General features: G+C 37.9%; 1 protein-coding gene across 11 annotated transcripts in view; it reads left to right on the top strand.

The window, feature by feature from the left end:
* Positions 1 to 20,795, top strand: part of LOC110830226 (nucleolysin TIAR) — a 907,764-nt gene that overhangs the window by 870,992 nt on the left and 15,977 nt on the right. For 10 of the 11 annotated variants that reach the window (XM_087352401.1, XM_087352399.1, XM_087352398.1 and 7 more), the window contains 2 exons: positions 10,675 to 10,855; positions 16,012 to 16,153. In XM_087352401.1, coding sequence (XP_087208527.1) covers positions 10,675 to 10,855; positions 16,012 to 16,153 — 323 coding nt within the window. The remainder of the gene's footprint in view (positions 1 to 10,674; positions 10,856 to 16,011; positions 16,154 to 20,795) is intronic. The other variant, XM_087352407.1, reaches the window with a different exon arrangement.

Genomic DNA, 20,795 nt, shown 5'->3' with positions numbered 1-20,795 from the left:
TGCAACAACTTTATTCCTCCGGTTCTAAACACGACTCTGCGGAAATGTCAGTATTCATTTGCTCGTTTCATTGAATTTTTATCGAATTGTTTTCCTCTAGAGAACTAGTCTCCTAAAGTAATGCGTTAAAGCTTTGTGTAATTAGCCTCCTTGTAGAACTAATAGAGATAATGAAAGTATTTAATGACAGTAACAACGAATATCCGACATCTGTATAGAAACAGGATTACTTAATAAAGAGTAAATGTTTTAAATATACTGATATAAATTGTCTGTTGGATATTCTCTACAATATTTCAATTGTATTATTCAATATGTCTTTATGAGATTTTACATTAGATAGTATGGATGTAATTCCAAAACTGCTCGATGATTTATGTAAAATGAGATGGTCATTACCAGTTCTTACATTGATCTCCTTCATAAGCAATAAGCTATAATTTACAGTTTTTTGCATACAATTTAAAATCTGATACGCACTGTTTAATAGAAATATAGCACACTCTGAAACAATACTTTATTCCTGAATTTCTGATTGTTTTCCTCTCGTGAAGTGTTCAAGACTTTCCGAAAAAGCCTGAGCCACTTATACCTACTAATACTAACCCCAACATTTCTTGATTATTCTTTGTAAGTTTTCTTGTTTGCTACTTAATTATATTTATATCCATGTTTATTATCCCGTTCCTATTAATGTGTATTCCTAGTTGAATTGACGATTTTTATATGTGTACGTGTTTTAAATTATATTAACTTCGGGCTTTGTGTAATGCATTGGACCAAAGTTAAAATCACAGTTAGATGTTTAATGCTAATAAATACTTTTAGAAACAGCATGCTGATAATTGCAGACTGTATGAAGAATAAATAATAATGTATTTTTCTTCGTTAAAAGACTCCTATACGTACACAAACAAAATTATTTTAAAGTAATAGATTAAATCTTATTTTGCACGTAGAGCTATGTATATGAATGTCTGCTGAGAACTGCTATTTGGCCTTCGGCCTTAATACTACAGCGCAACATTTCACTTCCTAGACAGTAAATACATTACATAAACATAAATGTTTCCAACAAACACATTATCATTGTTGTTCTTAGGTTTTCACGGAAAAATATCGATGTATATTTTTGGCTTTCGGGAATAAGCCGAGTAGAATGTTAAAGGTTTTCCCAACGTCTTAGCAAAACATTGCAAACGCTGTCTTCAGAGTTGGCACATAATGTAGGCATGCAGACATCGGTCCAATGTAATATACAAAGTGCCCAAGATAAATCATATATTGTTTAGCCTGGTGTCTTGTGGTAGATACTTTTTCTCCTTACAGAAACATTTTAAACTTAGGCCTGTCTTCTTTGTTCTAAAATTCACTGTTATACCGTGAAGCATGCAGGTGAGATGACCACTTTAAAACGGTTTAGTGTCGCAGATCCTGCTCTGAATTCAGTATTGTAAATTTTCAGTGAGAAACATTGTAACTGACACAGTGATCGTTCATACCGGAAAGACTGTAACGTTGGCACAGCTGCCAAATATCCTCACTGTATTCTGTCACTGGATTTTGTGTTCACGAAAACTACTTGATTAGTTACTGGTTAACGAATTTGCTGTCAAATAAGTTGCTCTGGTACCTACGACTGTCAGAACATATACACATACAAACAGCAGTGTGTATATATTTCTTTACACTCAGATAAAAATTTAGATACCAAAGATGATGTCATATTTCTGTAAATCTTTGTAGTGGCGTTTCTTCCATCACTTCTGTCATGGTTTTACAGCCACAACTCTGTTTTCTTCTCTCCAAATATAATGGTTATACCACTATGACTTCCTTCACCAGTTCTTAGCATGTTAGGTAGATAGCTACTTATTCTATATAGTTAATTAGGCTGTCGATTGTTATTCTTACCATTCCTGAAAGAAATTTCATAAATTGTATTGGTCAGTGTCCTTAGTCCATCTACCTTTATTCCGTCTGCATCCACTGCCTTGTGTTCGTGTGTATGTTGAAATTGTCATGTTTCACACCTCATGTAGGTCTTCTCTGTGGCCAGCGAAGCCTCGAACCCAATGGGTACCAAAACTTTTCCCTCTGGTATGAAACTGCTTTAACCTGAATTTGGTGGCTCGTCTTATAATGCGGAAGTTAAGAATGCGTTCATTTTTTCCTACATGCCCGATCGATCATAATATTTTCTTTGTGAACTGCGTGTAATCACGAAGGTGTTTATTATGTGTTGCCCTAAAATGTGGACCTGCGTCTTAGGTCAAGATATTTTTGTCAGTTGATTGTTTCAGGCACATATAATTTTTGTTGTCTCCAAAATAAAGACCACATTTTATACCCATTCCAAAACAACCGTCAAAATTGCGCGCTCGTATTAGTACGAAGTGTTGCAGAATGTAAACTACGTGCCTGGTTACCGTATTGATAAATCGTCTTACAAAAGCTAGAGGTTCCCCGAAACCTGCGTCCTGTTCTTACGTCAGATACTGCAGTGTAAACTGAACGTGTGACAGGCGTTCATTGTCCGGTCGTCGCCGCCATGTTGGAGGAACAATTAGCGTAATGAGGTCGGTCCAGGGAATCTCAAGTCCGCATCATTCCTCAAGGCCACTTCACATTCGCGAGTCTCGTAGTTGCACTGCGATATGAACACCCTCTAAAATTTTCTTTCAGGGATTGATTTATTTATTCATTCATTCATTATAATACACGAGACTGACATCTTCAGACTCGCCGCTTTGAGAAACTGAAATCATATCAAAAGACCTGGTTATACAGTGTACCATTTAAAATACAATCCATCAACAACCACTTGCTAGTGTATAAGAATTAAATCAGAAACAGGTCAACCACCGTGTAGATACTTGAGTCAAGGTCACCTTTGTTACTAGGCCGCTGCTTAGACCAGTTGCGCAAACGCTCTGCAGGTACCAACATCGTGTATTCACGAGTGGAACGTGTGTTCATTCTCGAACATTTCTTCACATCATCGATATCGTTTGCTGCTGTTTAACAATACGTATGGTCACAAAGAAGTACGGAAATCTCAAAATGTCGGGATGGGACAAGTGTCTGTGATAGTCGCTCATCGAGCGACGAAACGACTGGAATTATGTTGTATCGATTTCAAGCAGTGCATCAGCTGCAGCAATGGAATACTGCTCAAAGAAGTTTATTTGATTGCCGTGGTTTAGTCGTTTTGTGCGTGATCCGTTTCATGTGTAGCTGAGCTGCGTTTTAAAGCGAACATTCTGTTTTGTACCATGATGAATATTCTTTCTGATACTTGACGCAGCTATCATGGTCCCATATAGGATAATACGTAGATTTCTGTCTTCTGGGTTGTTGCGCTGTGTAGTCTGGTCGGTGTTTACCAACGTTTCAGAGGTCATACTGCCTCCGTCATCAGGGCGATGAATTAGTATGAAGATTCCTGTCTTCTGGGTTGTTGCGCCGTGTAGTCTGGTCAATGTTTACCAACGTTTCAGAGGTCATACTGCCTCCGTCATCAGGGCGATGAATTAGTATGAAGATTTCTGTCTTCTGGGTTTTTGCGCTGTGTAGTCTGGTTGATGTTTACCAACGTTTCAGAGGTCATACTGCCTCCGTCACCAGGGCGATGAATTAGTATGAAGATTTCTGTCTTCTGGGTAGTTGCGCTGTGTAGTCTGGTAGATGTTAACCAACGTTTCAGAGGTCATACTGCCTCCGTCATCAGGGCGATGAATCGCTACACAGCGCAACAACCCAGAAGACAGAAATCTTCATACAAATTCATCGCTGTGAAAACCTCAAATCATGCAGGGTAATACGTGTTTGAAAGTAGCGATTTGACATTTTTAAGAATTCGACAGATAAAATCTGCGCATAGGTGAAAAATGTACTAACGCTGACCACAAGGGGTAGAGGATCTTTCCACAATAAGGGGGGGAAGGGAAGTCACCATCCCGTTTGCCATGCAGTAGAAGACGGAAAAATATGCCTTGTTATTTTTGTTAATAGGCCAGCTACGTCTGGTGCGTGAATGCGCCTCATTGTGACTGTTCCTTGTGTGTTGAAGCAGAGCGACAGGGCCGGCAACTCGTTCGTTCGGATGGTCTGGTCGGCCAGGACAATATTGACACATTCCATTAAGTCGCTTGCGCGCGCACCGCAATGAAGCTCTCAGAAACTTCTCTCAAATTAAACTAACACAGTGTTACGGTCCTGCAATTGTCAGGGGGGATTTTATAATTTCAGGAAAACGTCAAATATGCTTGGCTTTTTTGTAGTAGCAAGAACGGCTGGAAATTGACGCTGAATCTAGGATACTGTGTTTTGAAAGACCGAAGTCTCAAGTATACAAATTAACTAATCCAATGATGACAATTAAACTGTGGAACTGTTCGAAATATTGGGTGGACACTTGAAGTGGGTTGGGGGTGGGGGGGTAGAGGGAAAGTAAACATTAAATAAAGTTCATAAATAGACCACATCAGCCGCATATAGCTCTTGAATTTTATTTTCCGTGGAATGTTGTAGCAGGAATTCGACCTGTTACATACTTTTATATTCAAATATTTCTACAAGGTTTTGGAGTATAAATTTTGTTAATTTGTGCGTTTGTACTCGCGTGTCCAATTTCCTGAATTTACAGAGTCTCAAGAGCATATTTTAAAATTCTGGCTACATCGTTCTAAGATCCTCTTGTTAATGTTCCGTCTGCCATATTTATATTAACCATCCCCATTCTGACTGTTGTATAAAAGTAATAAATAATTTATTTTGTTACTCCTACACAGTAGCATTAATACGGACAGAAAGTTGTTTGCCGAATCGTTAGGACTCCTGTTCCGTACGTGGGAGATCTTGGGTTCGTATCTCGGTCATGTTTGCGAATAGGAATTGATGTTTCTCATCATATTGAAATCAAAGCATGGATGTACAAAAACGCGTACAGCGAAAGAGCGTATAACGAGTCACTTATATTCTTCCAGCATTCAGCTGAAGGGAGGACTTGTGGTCCGTGACTCGTCCCAGCATCAAACGAGGTAGCTACTCCCCGAAAGCAAGACAGTTGGATGATATCTACTCCAAACTTTCACATCCCAATTTCTCGCGGTTCTTGCGTTACAGATACCAGAACGAAACACAGGGATCGAACATTCTAGTTCAGCAGTAACAATTTATTATTGTATTATTAAGGTAATCATTTCTCATCTCTGTGTAGTTATTTGCTTGCTATCGTATGTGATCTTTGAAATAGTTACACTCTTATTCAAATCCCATTAGTTCAGCACCCCAAGCCATTTATAATATTGGTTTTAGTTCTTGCTGTTCAAGGCTTGTCATTGTGAGAAAAATCGTCCAAACTGATCGTGTCTCACGAAATATCTCGATGATGTTTGAAATTATGTCCTTGCCCGGTCCAACTGTGACGCCAAACGTTACCTGGAACGCTATTAGGACCTTTTCTGGGCTTTCAGGTGATCGAATGTACTCGTCGATTATGAATATCCGCTGCCCGGGACTGTACACAATCGAACGAAAACCAACGATGAGCAAATGGCTTGAGTACCAAAATGTGTCATCAGAGTTTCTTCAAATGTAATCACTCGTTGCAGAGATAATAGAGTTTCAAATTGGTAGGTGCATTGTGGACCAGCCTGTACGTTTTCTGCTTAAACTGGCTTACTCCATGTCACAAGAAATTCTTCAAAAGTTCGTACTTACTCAGCTGGTTAAGAAATCCTCTGTTTTTATGGAACACAAAGTTTTGTTACTGTGGTCGTAAAATTCCGTCAGTTGACCCTGTCCTTACTTAATCGAATCCAGACCACAGTCTTAGGCCCAGTGTGCCTACGATTCATTTAATCCCACCTTCGACCTACGAATTACTCTTCTTTTCTTGTTTCCGATTGAAATTTTCTAAGCATTTCTTCATCTCTGTCATGCATGCTACATGTCTCTCCTAACTTATCTTTCTTGATTTAATTACGGTAATAATATTGATGAAGTGTGCGAACCATGAATTTTTTCCTTATGTATTTTTCTCTATTTTTTTCTTTGTCATTTTATTTGCAAGCATTTTACACATCTGCAAGCCCCATAGAGATAACGAACAGGTGAAATTATAGTTTTGAATAGGTTCTATGTTACTCCTCAAGTATTTAGGTACTGGACGTACTGATAAAACATTCTGGTCTCAATAGCAACAAATATTTTCCAAATAATATCTCTTGATGTTATCATTACTATCAACAGTTGAAACAGCAATTTAAACCTAATAATTTGCCCGCCCAAAACATAAATTCAACTTATTGATAGGCTAAAGATGGCTGTCATCTGGGATATTGAAGCTTGAAATCTCACATAAGTTGACCGACGTTTCATAGGCGCTAATTGTATGCATCATCAGGGCGGTGAGTACTGATCACTTACACCTCTGTCAGTTTATACGAGGGTATATGGTGCTATATCCAAGATGACAGCCATGTTTGTACATGCCCACCGTGAGAACCTGAAATCTTACTTTATAATTGGCTGATTAAAAAGTATTACGAAATGTCGAGTGCAAAGTTTCATGGGAAGTATTTTCTGCTTGAAGAAAAAATAAAAAATATAAAACGAGTAAAGTCTGTTTCTGTGTCACTCTTACTTCCGAGTTCCACTGCCGAAGCTCCTTTCCAGTGCTTTAAAACCTGTTCCGCTCTTCTCGCCCCGATGGAATTACTAGACTCGTGTGGCAGAAGAGGAAAAGGTTAACTGGAGTGGAGTAAGACGTAATCAGGTGCCTAACGAGCTGCAGAGATGTCCTCACCCCCACCGACACCCCCCCCCCCCCCGCCCCAGAAACCATTCGCACTAACCGCCTCGCCATCATCCCTAAGTAATCGAACTAAACTCCAGAAAGATAACCGAACCACTCACCAGTGGAACTGGATTTGCAGGCTGATAACGTATATTTTTTATCAGCAGAAAATTTTGCGTTCACGTTACGTAATGTGATCTCTGCCTGCAGTTCAAGACAATTTCCTGCTCGCAAACAGTCTTCTTCGCTTAGATGTAGGCAGGCCTGTATTTTACCAACTGAATAGCACATTAACTAACCTAAAATTAAAGATTTCTGTCTTCTGGGTTGTTGCGCTGTGTAGTCTGGTCGATGACGGAGGCAGTATGACCTCTGAAACGTTGTTAAAAATCGACCAGACTACACAGCGCAACAACTCAGAAGACAGAAATCTTCATACTCACCGTTGTGAAAACCTCAAATCTTACATAACCTAAAATTGTTTTCTCGTATAGTTGGTAGTTCGTGCCTAAGCAACTCAGTAACATATCAGGCGCTTCCTTTTTGTTCATACTAAATAAGTAAGTTGGTAACTTCGCAAGTGATAGAGTGAATAACAAGCTGAGTCCACAATACAACATTTCTCGTAGTATTATTAGTGTTTTAGACTGACTGGCTAAATAAACTATCGACTGGTAAAAGTTCACCGACGATTCAGAGGCTCTTGCTGCCTCAATCATCAGGGCCTTCGTCCTGATGATGGAAGCAGAATGCACGGCGCAACAACCCAGAAGACAGCCATCTTATTTTGTATCTGGCTGTGGGTTTTAGTAAGAGATACTGTAAACAGGAACACTCTTCGTATTCCCTTGCATTAAAGTTCGCTCCAATTCCAGGTTGTGCAGAATGCCGAGTAGATACTTTGTGTCGACTAGATAACGTTTCGAAATGTGTTGGATCATTGCAATATATTCAGAATAACCTATAGTCGGAGTAGATGTTAGACGAATTATCATTCCAACATAGAAGTGATATATTTTTTTTTTAAACTTACGTTTGTACTCTTTGTCACTGACTATCCTTGTTCTTAGCTTAACATATGCATTTTTTGTCATCAGCCTAAGTAGATGAATTTGCCCTTGGCTGCATCAGCACTAACACCTTGTTACATCCTCTTCTGACGCGTGATAAATTCGCGTAAGCAACGTTTGCCGCCCGAACAGCCGGCATCTGTAAAAATGTAACATCGTGCAAGCAACTCCTGACAGTTGTGGAAATTTTAACTGGATTTGGGTGTCGGAGAACCTTGACACTTTCTCAATATATTACTGAGGTGTAAATGCTCTTACTGCACTTTCACAGTCCTCATCACACGTAGTTTATTGAGAATTTCTTTGGTATTGTTATCTTGTTTTATGCCCGTTTCTCCTTTAAACAAAAGTAACTTTAATTCTGCGTTGCAGTGGTAACCAACCTGTATGTTTTACCAGTCTCAACTTTTAATAACTCTATATTTTCCCGCTTATTGTACTTGTGGGTTTTATTTAGATTGTTTAATCGAATATCGACTACATAAGAACACAACACATAAATTTGTACTATTTTAATAAATGAAATGAAATCAGGTTATGTTTTTATAAACTATTAAAATACATCATATGTATATTAATTGTACGCTGTTTATGTTTACTGAACGGAAAAAATATTTTTAATTTTGATTAGTGTACAATTTATTATCACTACATTTCTGGTGATTATCCTCAGGCTCTTCTCGCCATTAAATTGGTGTCAACGGTAACATAGGCCTTCAAACACACTATTAATGATCGTATTGCGAACTTTTTGTAACATGTATAAGAGATGTGTGAAGGAGTAATTATGGTAACCTGTGGTAATTTTATGGCAGCTCGAAATTGATGATACCGTATTGACATTGTGGAATATAAAGGAATAACTTACCCTGTCTGGTATCGAACCCTTGTAATCCAGTAGCCAGCAACTTTACTGAACTCCACCGACTGAAAAAAAACCCTCATTTTTTAAAACGAATGGATTAAGATCCGTTTGTTATCGGATCCTCATTTCCCATAGTCTGCGGTATCTGAGAGACGTCTTACAGTTTATGCCATACCCCCTTCTCCCACACACAGACACACACTTCACTCTGTGTTCTTTGAACTCTCATCATGAAACGTAAATTACACGGAAAACTTCTGAGTTTCTGTTATAAAAGAACCAAAGCAAGAAGCTAAAATAAAAACTGAAGGAAAGAAAGTTTGGTGTATCTAACTTTGTACGTGCCAAGTTATTTCGCGTATAACCAAAGCCATTTACCTTCTTTCGTAATACGCATTTTTTTCCATAAACCTTTGAAAAGAGAAGAAAACCAGGCAGCAACAAGGTACTTAGCTTAGCATTTGAAACATTCCTTTAATCTCGCAACAGAGAAATGGAGATCATTATACAGCGAATACTTTCGTAATTTGTTCTCATCGCATAAATTTCTCAGGACGATTAAATATGCATACAATAAATCTGAGTTACCGCCTCTTCAGCCTTTTACCATTGACCAAAACTTCCCCTTTCCCAAATGTTTGCCCGCCAAACACCATCTTATAACAATATTTAACATCATCTATAGGTTCAATAAAGTGTAAAGTAGCCGGAAATCCGGGTTATGACGTATCGCGCAGTATGGCGTTGTAGGTTCTTGCATGTTCACCGACAAAAGAACCTCGAGTCTCGCGGGACAATCGATTATCACCAATAAGGGGCGTGAAATAGAAGTGAATGCGTTTTAATTTGAATGTCCTGGACACAAGATTTCACACTTCACTCGCCATACCACTGTGACATTTTACAGTTGTTTTTTTCTCCTTATTGAACAAGAATCCGCTCACTTTCCACGAGCTTATCATTTATTCTCACTCGAAATATTATGGTCTTTGTTGTTTCTGTAAAAGACTGTTGGGACTGTGCTTTTATATTTACCACAAACTTTTCTTTCCTCCCAGTTTCTTCAGTCCTCCTTACTCACTGTACGTTTGCATCTTTAATCTCTTTAATACTAGAAGACACAATTCGTAAAGAATGTGTTTACAATTTTAGTGATAACCAGACTAGAAATACCGCTCTTAACACTGCAGCGACACTTTAAAAGCCTTTGTTGTATGTGCAATGTACAGTCATTTCTTAATTTTATTTTTAATTAAGGTAATGAACTTCCATAACGAGGTTGAACTCTGCGATGATAAACAATTAGAGGCATTTATTCATGTGCAATGTTTATATTGTTGGATAAATTGTTAATATCTTTAGAGACAGGATATTTTTATGCAAAAAAGAATACTGTCTAAGATATTTTAAAATACGTTTCACTACTAAATTAAATTGTTTGAAAAGATAACATGGCTATGTGCCACACTTCATGAATTTTATGTCGTCGTTATCCGTCATGTTGCCTGTTGTTGGCTACGTTAAAATTTTGAACTACACTGACGTAAGTGAAGATGTGGTACATATCCCAAAAAGGTTTAAGGAAGGTAGTAAGCCCGAAATCCGCAATGATAATTTTGTTATATCAAGTTGTATTTTTTTCTAAACAACTATAAAATCTGCTGTCATGGAATGTTTTAATTAGTATTTTGGAAAACAAAGTAAGAAATTTACTTACACGTATATTGGTAGAAAAAGAAATCGGGAGATAGAAAAAGCCCACAACTACATGTGTACCGAATATCAAAACTACAGAGTTTTCAGTTGTTTAGAAAATGAATAATTTGACAAAGTTAACATTGCGGAGATTGAAATTACCACCTCGTCTTAAACCGAAATCGTAATTTTATTCGCCGACGATACCGAAGTAACACGCCGCGGCTTTGTTGTGTGTGCAGTGAACACGAAGCCGCTGACGTTCGACGAGGTGTACAACCAGTCAAGCCCCACCAACTGCACGGTGTACTGCGGTGGTCTCACCAACGGCCTCACAGAGGAGCTCATGCAGAAAACCTTCTCACCCTTCGGCAACATCCAGGAGATCAGAGTCTTCAAGGACAAGGGTTACGCCTTCGTAAGGTTAGTTGTAAACACCATATTAGACGCATGATTTAATGATCCTTTCTATCAAATCAGTGGGACAGGCCACAATGATTCTGTCTTCGACCACTGCGTGCTGCGACTGCACTCTTGAACGTTTGGAACTACATTGTTTTGTCCGAGCTGGTACTTGCTACGTCACATGCTAGGCTAGGAATACCTTTGCACGGCAGAAAGGCTGTTACAGGCATTCTTAATAAGAGCCGTACCAAGGTTTTTATGGTTACGACGCTGACCCCTTGGGTCTGAGTACGTCTATCTCTCGCTCTCTCTCTCTCGTATTAGCAGTAAGAAATTTCCCTCTCATCTCGTACGGCTCATTATGACGAGACAAAACGCCAGTGGACCGCGACACTTTTAACCATGTTCTAAGTATGATATTGTGGAATGTTGTGAAAATTTGTGGAGTCATTTAAATGTTCTTTTACTTCGTGAAATTTTAACGATCTCTTTACATAAGACGTTTTATTTTTGTTTAATTCTTTTTACTAAAATATCTTTAACGAATAATTTCTATTTGTAATGGAGACCCGTTGTAGTCTTCGTGGTACAAAACTGAATTTTCGTTTATAAATTCTGCTGACTCGCTTATTATCTGCTTCAATAAAATTATTGTCACGTTCAGTTTCCCAGTTATCAAATTTTACTTAAATTAGTTCAGAACTATCGGGCGGTCGAACACGATCTTGCTGTTATGCATTCATTTATGCTCTTTCCAAAATGCATATAAGGACTAATGTTGTAATATAATTTTATAGAGGTTTAGTTTGTGTTCGGGAATACACAACGAGTGCCATAGTTCCGCTGGCTATCAAGACACCAGGCCTGCATTTCAGCTAGCATGTATACCCACACACAGCACTCAACACACTTTGTATTGTGTTTACAACACGCTTGTATGTCTATTTATAGCCAGCGAACCTTTGTTTTCGCACTTATTTTTTTTAAATTCCGGATAAAACAAGTAATTCTCTGTTTTATTCATTTCGACTGGTTTGAATCGTGGTGAGCGTCCGTGTTCGTTCGGGCAATCATTTTTTTTTGTTCTGTCAGATGCTGGTACATAGATTGACAGGCGTACAAACCAGACCTTGTAATGAAGTCGGATTGGTGTCAATTTACAATGTATAGCTTTACAACACAATTGAACTAATTACACAAGGATTTTAATGTGATTTTTAAAAGCTACATACATATAATACAAACGGTTATATCAATAACAATAGAGACTACAATACAATGCATTCTCCCTCCCCACTCCAAATACCACATACAAGTATTCTCCCTGGATAAATCACTAGAACGAATGACTCGTTCACAAAATGTAATTTCATTCGGCCCTCGATACGTTTCCAAACGTATTTAGCCTCGTCTGTTCACTACTGGTTCTTTGAAGCCGTAGTTTCAACTCTCTCCATGCTATGCACGAGATATCTCTCGTAAAAAGCGTAACCCTTCTAACTGTTCCTCATTATTCATCATGAATTGTACGGATTTGGCAACTTGATGCCTGTACCGACTTTCCTGCGCATTTTCTGACATTGGATTTAAAATATTCACAGGTGCATCTGACACTAGATATCCTCCGTGTTCCATAATGTGCCCTATGAATACTCCAATCTGGAATACTATTTATTTATTTATAGTTTATTTAATGACGTTTGTGCAGTAACTCAGACTATATAGCGTCGATCTGGAGTAATGTGTAATTATAAATTATATTCATAATATTTTGTTGGTTACTTTATATAACAATGCTTCATCAATCGCCTTGGTTTATTATTTCGAATGGATGATTTTGTTGTTAATGATGAATGAGAAAGTCTTCTTGAATGCAGCGACGTGCATCAAGATTGCCGTCTTTTAGGTTGTTGTGTCGTGCAGTATGCTAGAATATCACAGACGTTTCATAGGTGCTTACTGCCTCCATCTTAAAGGTGATTCGCCTTGATGATGGAGACAGCAGAGTCTAATGAAAGGTTGATAAACTACCAGACTATACGGCGCAACAACCCAGAAGACAGCCATCTTCATACTTTAAGCCGTGAGAATGTGAAATCTCACTCAACGACTATCGTCAATGAGGATATACAGACGCGGCCAGGGCAAATCATCACGGTTCCATCACGTTTGGTAGTTTTAAACTATTTGGATTGCGGGGCTATTACACTGCATACAGAAATGAGTTAGGTGGGATTTTAGGTTATCATGACCACGTGTATGAAAATAGCGGTCTTCAGGAATGATTTAGTATTCCTTTCGTATGTTTAAGGAGTTTGGGATTCAAGTAATTTTCTCAAACAGGTCAATATTTATGATGATGACCGTTTTAAAAAGCTTGCTAAGTGTGATTTGGTTTTAAGGTAAATTAGGATGAGCCGAATTACAGAGTGTAGGCTTACAATATCAGATTTTATGGAAGCCGAGTCGGTTGCTTGTTGGCACAGCTAATAATCGGCACTAATTTGTACAGTGAATAGACGTAAATTAAGGTGTCCAAATACCCTCACACGCACAGCACAGGCATTATGTTGCATACAAACATAGGTTTTAGTTGGAAGAACTTCAAAGTAAGAGTCTGTTTTGAAGGGTTCTGACGATGGTGTAATACAATAGGGGTTGTTGGGTTTTTGGACCTCGTACATCATCAGATGTTATAAAATTACACAACGTTTCGAGGACTGGATCTGTCCTCGTTTCAGGTGTGATGAATCCCAGTGAATGAGATTGACTCTTTCCAACAGACCCCACAGAGAAAGTGGCCTTCCTCCTCACCACTCCTGAACACGAGGGCAGATCCAGTCCTCGAAACGTTGTGTAATTTTATAACATCTGATGATGTACGAGGTCAAAAAATCCAACAATCCAGATTCGAAGATGAGACCTCTTGGAAGACTTAGATAAAGCGTAATAATAAAATAAATCTTATAGACAGTGCGTGAGAATTTGACTTTTAAAAACCTTGTGTTTTCTTTAAAGCAGCATATTTGTAGTTTATTGAATAGATGGGCAAGTATCAGTTTTAAAGGAATATCTTACTGCATGCGTGCAGTCGATAATTAATTTGAGATAAATTCTTTACATGAAGTTGAAATCTTTTATTATGAATCATTACAATGAAATAAGTTTCTCTGCTGCAAATGTTTTGTGAAGTTCTGGAATTGTTTTAAAACTTTCTTTCGGTATGTCCAATACATTATTTATGTAGAGAAAGCACTTTATATTTTTGGTGTAGTTTTCTGCGTTTACGCTTTGAGGTGTAAAACTTTATCTAAATAATATTTAAATATTCATTTTCTATTTATAAAAAAGGTACGACATTTAATGAAGTCTCTTCAATGTTTATTCTCAAGAACATAATATTTTCATTGCCGAGATAGCGACTCTACAGCCATCTATGGACAAAAATCAATAACGGTGCCGTATATAGCTTCCATCTCGTGGCGGAAACTGAAATCAAATGCCGAAGCTCATGAAATTGGTATGAACTGGGTCAAGCCTGGATGTTTTGCATGACAGAAAATAGAAAAATAAATTCAAGTTTCATTTATTTATCAAGGGAAGTTTGATTGTTTCCTTTCTGAAAGTATATTCTCCTTTAGTTACGCGCATATGAACTCAGAGGACACAGTTCTTCGAGATATTTCTCTTTACTGGAGCAGATCTTTCGGTATGTTTGTTTTAATATTGGTGGCATTGTTTCTAATGCAAGTGCTGAAAAGTCACGTAAATCACACGGTTTTTAATAAACTTGGGAAATAGATATTGCGATACCAATTTTTGTTTCTAAATTCAGTTCTTAAATGAAAGTTTGCCAATTTTAATCTCGTTAGGCTGTATATTAAATAGAGGGTTTTCAGAACTCTTTACTTATCTATGTGTCGGAAGAAACAATTTGATGATAAAACACTGAGAGTTTACAAATATTCATAAGTTGAGTTCGAACCTGGCTTTTTCAAATTATAAATCAACGGCAAAGATTTGTCATATTGAATATCAGCATTATCTGAAGTAGATATTAAGTAGGATGAAGGTTTTTATTCAACATTTACCTTTCTCTAGCCGTCATCAGTCCACCAGTGCTTGTCAGGCTTCATGTTTAACCCTGCCCCTTCAGCCAACTTTCTTCTTCCAGCATGAGGGAGTACTTTAAATAAGAAAATGATCTTTGCTTTATTTATTGAAATGTTTTTAAAATGTATTTAACGCCACTGATCAAGCCGATGCTTTATTTATTCACATTTTACCCAGTGACGTTAACTTCCTTGTACACGTTGTGTTTTGTCCCATAATTAAACAGTTCTGAGTTACGACGAAATATCTCGACTAGAAACAGCATTCACGTTTAATACTGCTGTAAAGAATACCCTCATTCCATCTATTGACAGTTTAGAGGAATAATTTTGTGGAATTTTATAGTATTTACGTATATTTTACTTATTGGTTGGTGTGGATGAAACCTTTAAACATTATTCGAAATTACTGAACAAAATTAGATTTGAAGATTTCTGTCTTCTGGGTTGTTACGCCGTATAGTATGGTAGATGTCCACCAACGTTTCAGAGGTCATACTGCCTCCGTCATCAGGGTACACAGCGCAACAACCCAGAAGACAGAAATCTTCATACTGACCGCTATGAAAACCTCAAATCCTACATAAAAATTAGATTTAATATTCTTTCCAGGACTTCTTTCACGGTTTTTTTATTATTTTTACACAGAAACGTAATAAAATAAACCCCCCCTTTTTTGCTTAACCCTTTAAAGGTGAAGGTCACCTAAATATTGTTTAATTATGTCCGTACCGCAAAAGAACACCTCTCTTTACGAAATTCGTCTAAGGCTGTTTAGGGATATAATTCCTGATTTCAGTGATAATCATACGAAATATAACTAAAATGCTAAATTATTGATTGTTAAAGCAGCTGGGACATATAGTTACCACTAGGCTTTAAAAGCTACAGCGCATAGTATCCTACCCATACAAAGTTTCTCGTGCATATTCTGACCCCTTTTTGCCCTGAAACTCCCCATTGTCAACAATCAGCTGTTGGTGTCGTGTTCAGAGCCCCCCCGGGTGTAGAGGAAAGAGACCATTTAATTGATGGCGATGTTTGCTGGATCGATGATTACAGATTCTCGACCAAGGAGTCAGCTACTCACGCCATTGTGGCTGTCCACAACACGGATATCAATGGTCAGACGGTGAAGTGTTCCTGGGGGAAGGAATCCGGGGATCCGAACAACGCCCAGGCAGCCGGACAGGTGAGTGAACAGGTGAATGTCCCCACTGCTCTCCTACTATTTCTTTAGAATGTACGTAACTTTCCAAGAAACTTCACTCAATTGAACTGGTGTCTCTTTTCGAATGTTTACATAAATGACATGTAAATTGTCGCAGTTTTTGACTAAAATTTCTCACGTCGGCCTTGATGTACCTCTACGTGTTTCACGCACAAGTAGAGTTTAGTTCCCTTCAGACACGTATTGTCTTTGGGGGGGGGGGCTGCCCTGTAACTTAATACAATATTAGCCTGTAAAACTTTGTCGTGTCAGTATGCAACCAAGTTTTAAAACAGGCCTCTCTGAATTTGAGCATTTGCTCCTACATAAGGAAATGGAAATGTACCACTTACGGCAAAACTGACAGCAGCGACATTATCCGTCCCATACAGACTGAAGCTCTCGATGAGTTTGGAGCTTCTTCAGTTTCATGAGTAATCCAACTTAGATTTTTGATTTTAATATATTTAAATAATTTTAAAAGCAGTTTTTCCTTTGTTTTTGTACAACTTGTTTATTTTCACGCTTTAAAGATGTGGCGTTAGCATCACACACTTCGCATCACAACGATATAACAGAAAGCATGTGTTTTCCTTGGCTCTATAGGTCTCGGAGACCCTGGCCGACTCCTTCCTTATATGAGGTTGTAGAACCATTTTCAGACAGTTGGTAGGACCCCTTGGACGAGGAGTCGGCCCGTCACAGAAAGACGATGACATACATTTATGCCTTGAGCGAGATTAAAACCCACGATCTTTGCCCTGAACCGCAGGGACACTTTAATCAGCAATTACAAGAGTTATCAAATTCTTTCTTGTATGCTACATTCTGTAGAAGATGAACCAACAAAGGAAGTCTGTTGAGCGAGAAGGCCAATGATTTGAAATGATTTATTGTTTTGTTCTAACATTCTTACTCTTTGGATTTTTGTGCGTGTTTGTCCCGTTTTAATCACGGGAACGCTTTAAAAGAGCTTGGCGTTGTTCCCGAATCAGATCTCCAGCCTAACATGGAGAGACATCTAGGAGCACAATTGTGAACAATTTTGCCGTCTGTATGCAGGCGTGGCGTGTGTATTGGAAACCTCCTATAACACGGCCGTGTGAAAAGTCCATGGTGCCGAGCTCATTGGTAAAACGGTCAAACTGTGTGCCCTGGTCTCTAATACTTTCCCAGGCTCTGTTTATGCTCGTATTATCATCAAAGTTTTCGAAAGCCGCAAACCTATTTGAGATTTTAAGTTGACGCTGTTTAACTTTTACATCGTTTAACTTCTTGAGATTAAATCTTTCCGTAATAAACTTCTGGCTTGTTCGTATGCTTACTGATAGCTTTCTCTTACTTCGCAGTCGTAACATAATTGTCAATGTCACAGTCAACTACTCTTAAATATGAGCTGTTAATTAATTAATAATAGTAATAAGTTAAATTAAGTCGCCAGTGAAATGGCTTACTGATTTCCAGCACTGATAGGTAGGTTTTTATTTTTGTATAACAAATTTTTCTCGGGCTACCAGCCGTGTAAAGTGGTTTAATGGAGAAAACACCAACGTTTCGAGAATCATCGTTGTCCTCGTCCTCAGGATACTTCATGATTTTTACAAGAATTACGAACTACATTATAATTCAGTACGAAATCCGAGCATAACGTGAAGAACAGATAATTGATATCACGTATTTTGTAAGTCACCCTATCAATTTCTTTTCCCACATCAGGTACTTTCTTCCAGTACTTGTTCTGTAATTCTCACAACAAGCAATTGACGTTGCTTATGTAATAGAGAGACAAAGTTTACGAATATACAGTATATAGAATTTAGCTCCAGCTTTTGCATGCCGTCTATCAGTCTATCAACATAATTCAACCTACTTTTCCCCCTATAAGCTGGCTGCCTGGCGAGACAGTTTAACTGATCTGTCGCAGATACGGAAAATGTTTGGATTTAGTTTCTATGGAAACGTTTGTTGATTCGGATTGATTGGCGTGACTATAGATCTCAGCTACACTGACATGAAAATTTATCGTATTTAGAGCAACAGTGGTTTGTTTGATCAGACCGTTTGCAAATGATTCTGTTCACATATCATTTGGAGTTTTGTGTTCTGATATGTTCCTTTACTCTTTATGTTTTAAATATGTCGTTTATTATTCTGGTATGCGTTTTGAGCTCACTTTCTCACTTTCCTTATTATATCTGAACGGACTTCGTGTCACATGTCCAAGTGTCCTTGACCGCGTGTGTCCTGCTATAACTTTCAACCCAATTTACTGATTTTCGTCGAACTTTATATGAACACAATGGCGGGTATTATGCAAAATTCTAAGGTGGAAGTCCCTTTATGGGGCCGTGAAATGTGATATAGTGAGTTTCTCACGGCGGTTAATACGAAGATGGCTGTCTTCTGGGTTTTAACGCCGTTTAGTCTGGTAGAAGTTTCAACGTTTCAGAGGGCCTTGAATAACTCATCGCCCTGATGATGGAGGCAGCAAGGACCTCTGAAACGTCTGTGAATTTCTACAAGGCTACACGGCACTACAAACCAGAGGATAGCCATCTTATAATAAATAATTTTTATTAGTGTTCTATGAGCCACACACACGCTTTTGGTAACTCTTTGAATTGTACACAAATAAAATGCTATTCTAAAAGAATAACCGTGAACGTATCCTCCATGGGAAAGGTTCTCTCTTCCATAATGGAAACATTAAAGCAAAATAATCTCGTTGAATGGGAATTAAATCTTGCAACACCAAATGTGTTCATATGGTGGCTGCACTTTTCAGTTTTGTGAAAGCAAATTAATTTGCATGATTGGTTGAATTTCAGACTGAAAGTATTTCTCATTGATATGCGAGGGAGAGTTTTATTAATTCCTACTAAAAATATTTACGGTCATTTACATATATTGCTTTTAAATGGAATGACCCCAGAGGATATTGCCCTTGCATTTTGCATTCAGGCTTACTTGTGAAGCCGCTCACTGAATTTTCAATCTGTTGACTGCGGCCAGGAATTCAGATAGGAAATGGAACGCCAAGTGTTTGCTGTTATACCTGAATGACTGTATGACAGTAGCCGATAAAATATACGTAGGCCCTTTATTAAGGAATTTCTATAAAAATAAAATTACGATGCCTTTTTCTCTTCATGCTTTAGTGCGCATGCATACTATAAATTTATTATTATAAATATAAGGGTTAAAATTATTACGATATATATTTTTTGCTAGTTTATGTGTATTTCGTGTTTGATTGCGATATTCACTAGATGTATATTGTACGTGTTTTACTTCAAGTAAATAACACAATATTCTACGTAATATGAAGCGAAACTACAAAATAAATATCGTAAAATATTTATTGTTAGGTCTCATACGTATTTGAATTAGCTTATTTATAATTTTAACGTAACATATTTTAATCAATTACATTGATTTTATAATAAATAAACTGTAAAAATTGGATCCAATTCTCTATTTATATGACTGTATATCTAATGTAAAACAATCCAGTACTCAAAATTTTTCATAACCACTTGATGATGGTCTTATAAGGCTGAAAAATGTAGTGGCCTTTATTCCTTCATTTAAAACCTTTTAACAGTTGTATTTTCGAAATTAGTATTGTTGTGTTTGACAAAACATTAGTGTTAACTGCTATATCGCGTCGGTCAATTCAGTAGGCGTTACGTACAGCTCATTATGGTTCCTTACGCTATAGGCTTCCTGCCTTGCTGGTATTATTAGCCCCATATTTTTTGGGGTTCAAGTGTATCTTTGTGCCACCCTCATGACGAGATTCCGCTACCAGCATATCACCGATGTGGGTACAGGGTGACGGTCTAACTGGGGCCGATATTTGCATTCAAATTAGCGTGTCCTGGGCATCACGTGAACTAATGTATGGAGCTCATACTTCAAAGTGGATAGTGATCACAGCAGCATACAGAACGAATGCCCGATAGATAAGGACAACCACCAACCTGGTTTTACGTTCCCCAACATGCGGACACGTATCCCCCCCTCCCCCGGACTAAACACACACACACACACAAACCTATTTCAGCTCTAAATAAAACATACAATATTAAAATAATAGATTAACACACTTGAGCAATTAAAACTGTTTCTGTTTTTGTGGTAAAATGGGACTGGTGTAATTCCTAGTGTTGGGTGTTATTTGTGATATCGTTGTTTTATAGAAACCAAACCAATGCGGAAAGAAATTATTATATTCTTTACTGCATCGCATATTTTCAGAATTTATTCACAAAGTCCCGTGCTTTTTCCTACTTAAGGCTGCCGACTGACACAGACTCTTCATAAAACATTAATTATCATAGGCGCTTTTTTCACAGAAGACGTAAAGGACGAAAGAGAACACAGGCAGAAATGAGGTGCTTAATGTGTGGATTGACTGGTTACTGACTAGCTTAGTCGTTCGTTAAGTAGGCGGATATCAGAAAGGACGTGCTATTGTTACGAGAATAAGAGAAAAGTATAAGAGTTGCAGATATATTTTTAGGAATAATTATCGCAACACAAGAATACGTCATGAAGATCAACAAATTGAAGAGATGCCTGGTACTTCCATTTTTATATACAGTAGTTTGCAAATTGTAAAATAAGGTGGATT

The sequence above is a fragment of the Zootermopsis nevadensis genome, unplaced genomic scaffold, assembly GCF_977971745.1.
Source record: "Zootermopsis nevadensis isolate Lab colony 2312 unplaced genomic scaffold, Znev_1.0 Znev_ptg000021l, whole genome shotgun sequence".
NCBI lineage: Eukaryota > Metazoa > Arthropoda > Insecta > Blattodea > Termopsidae > Zootermopsis > Zootermopsis nevadensis.
This window is presented reverse-complemented; position numbering and strand designations above follow the sequence as displayed.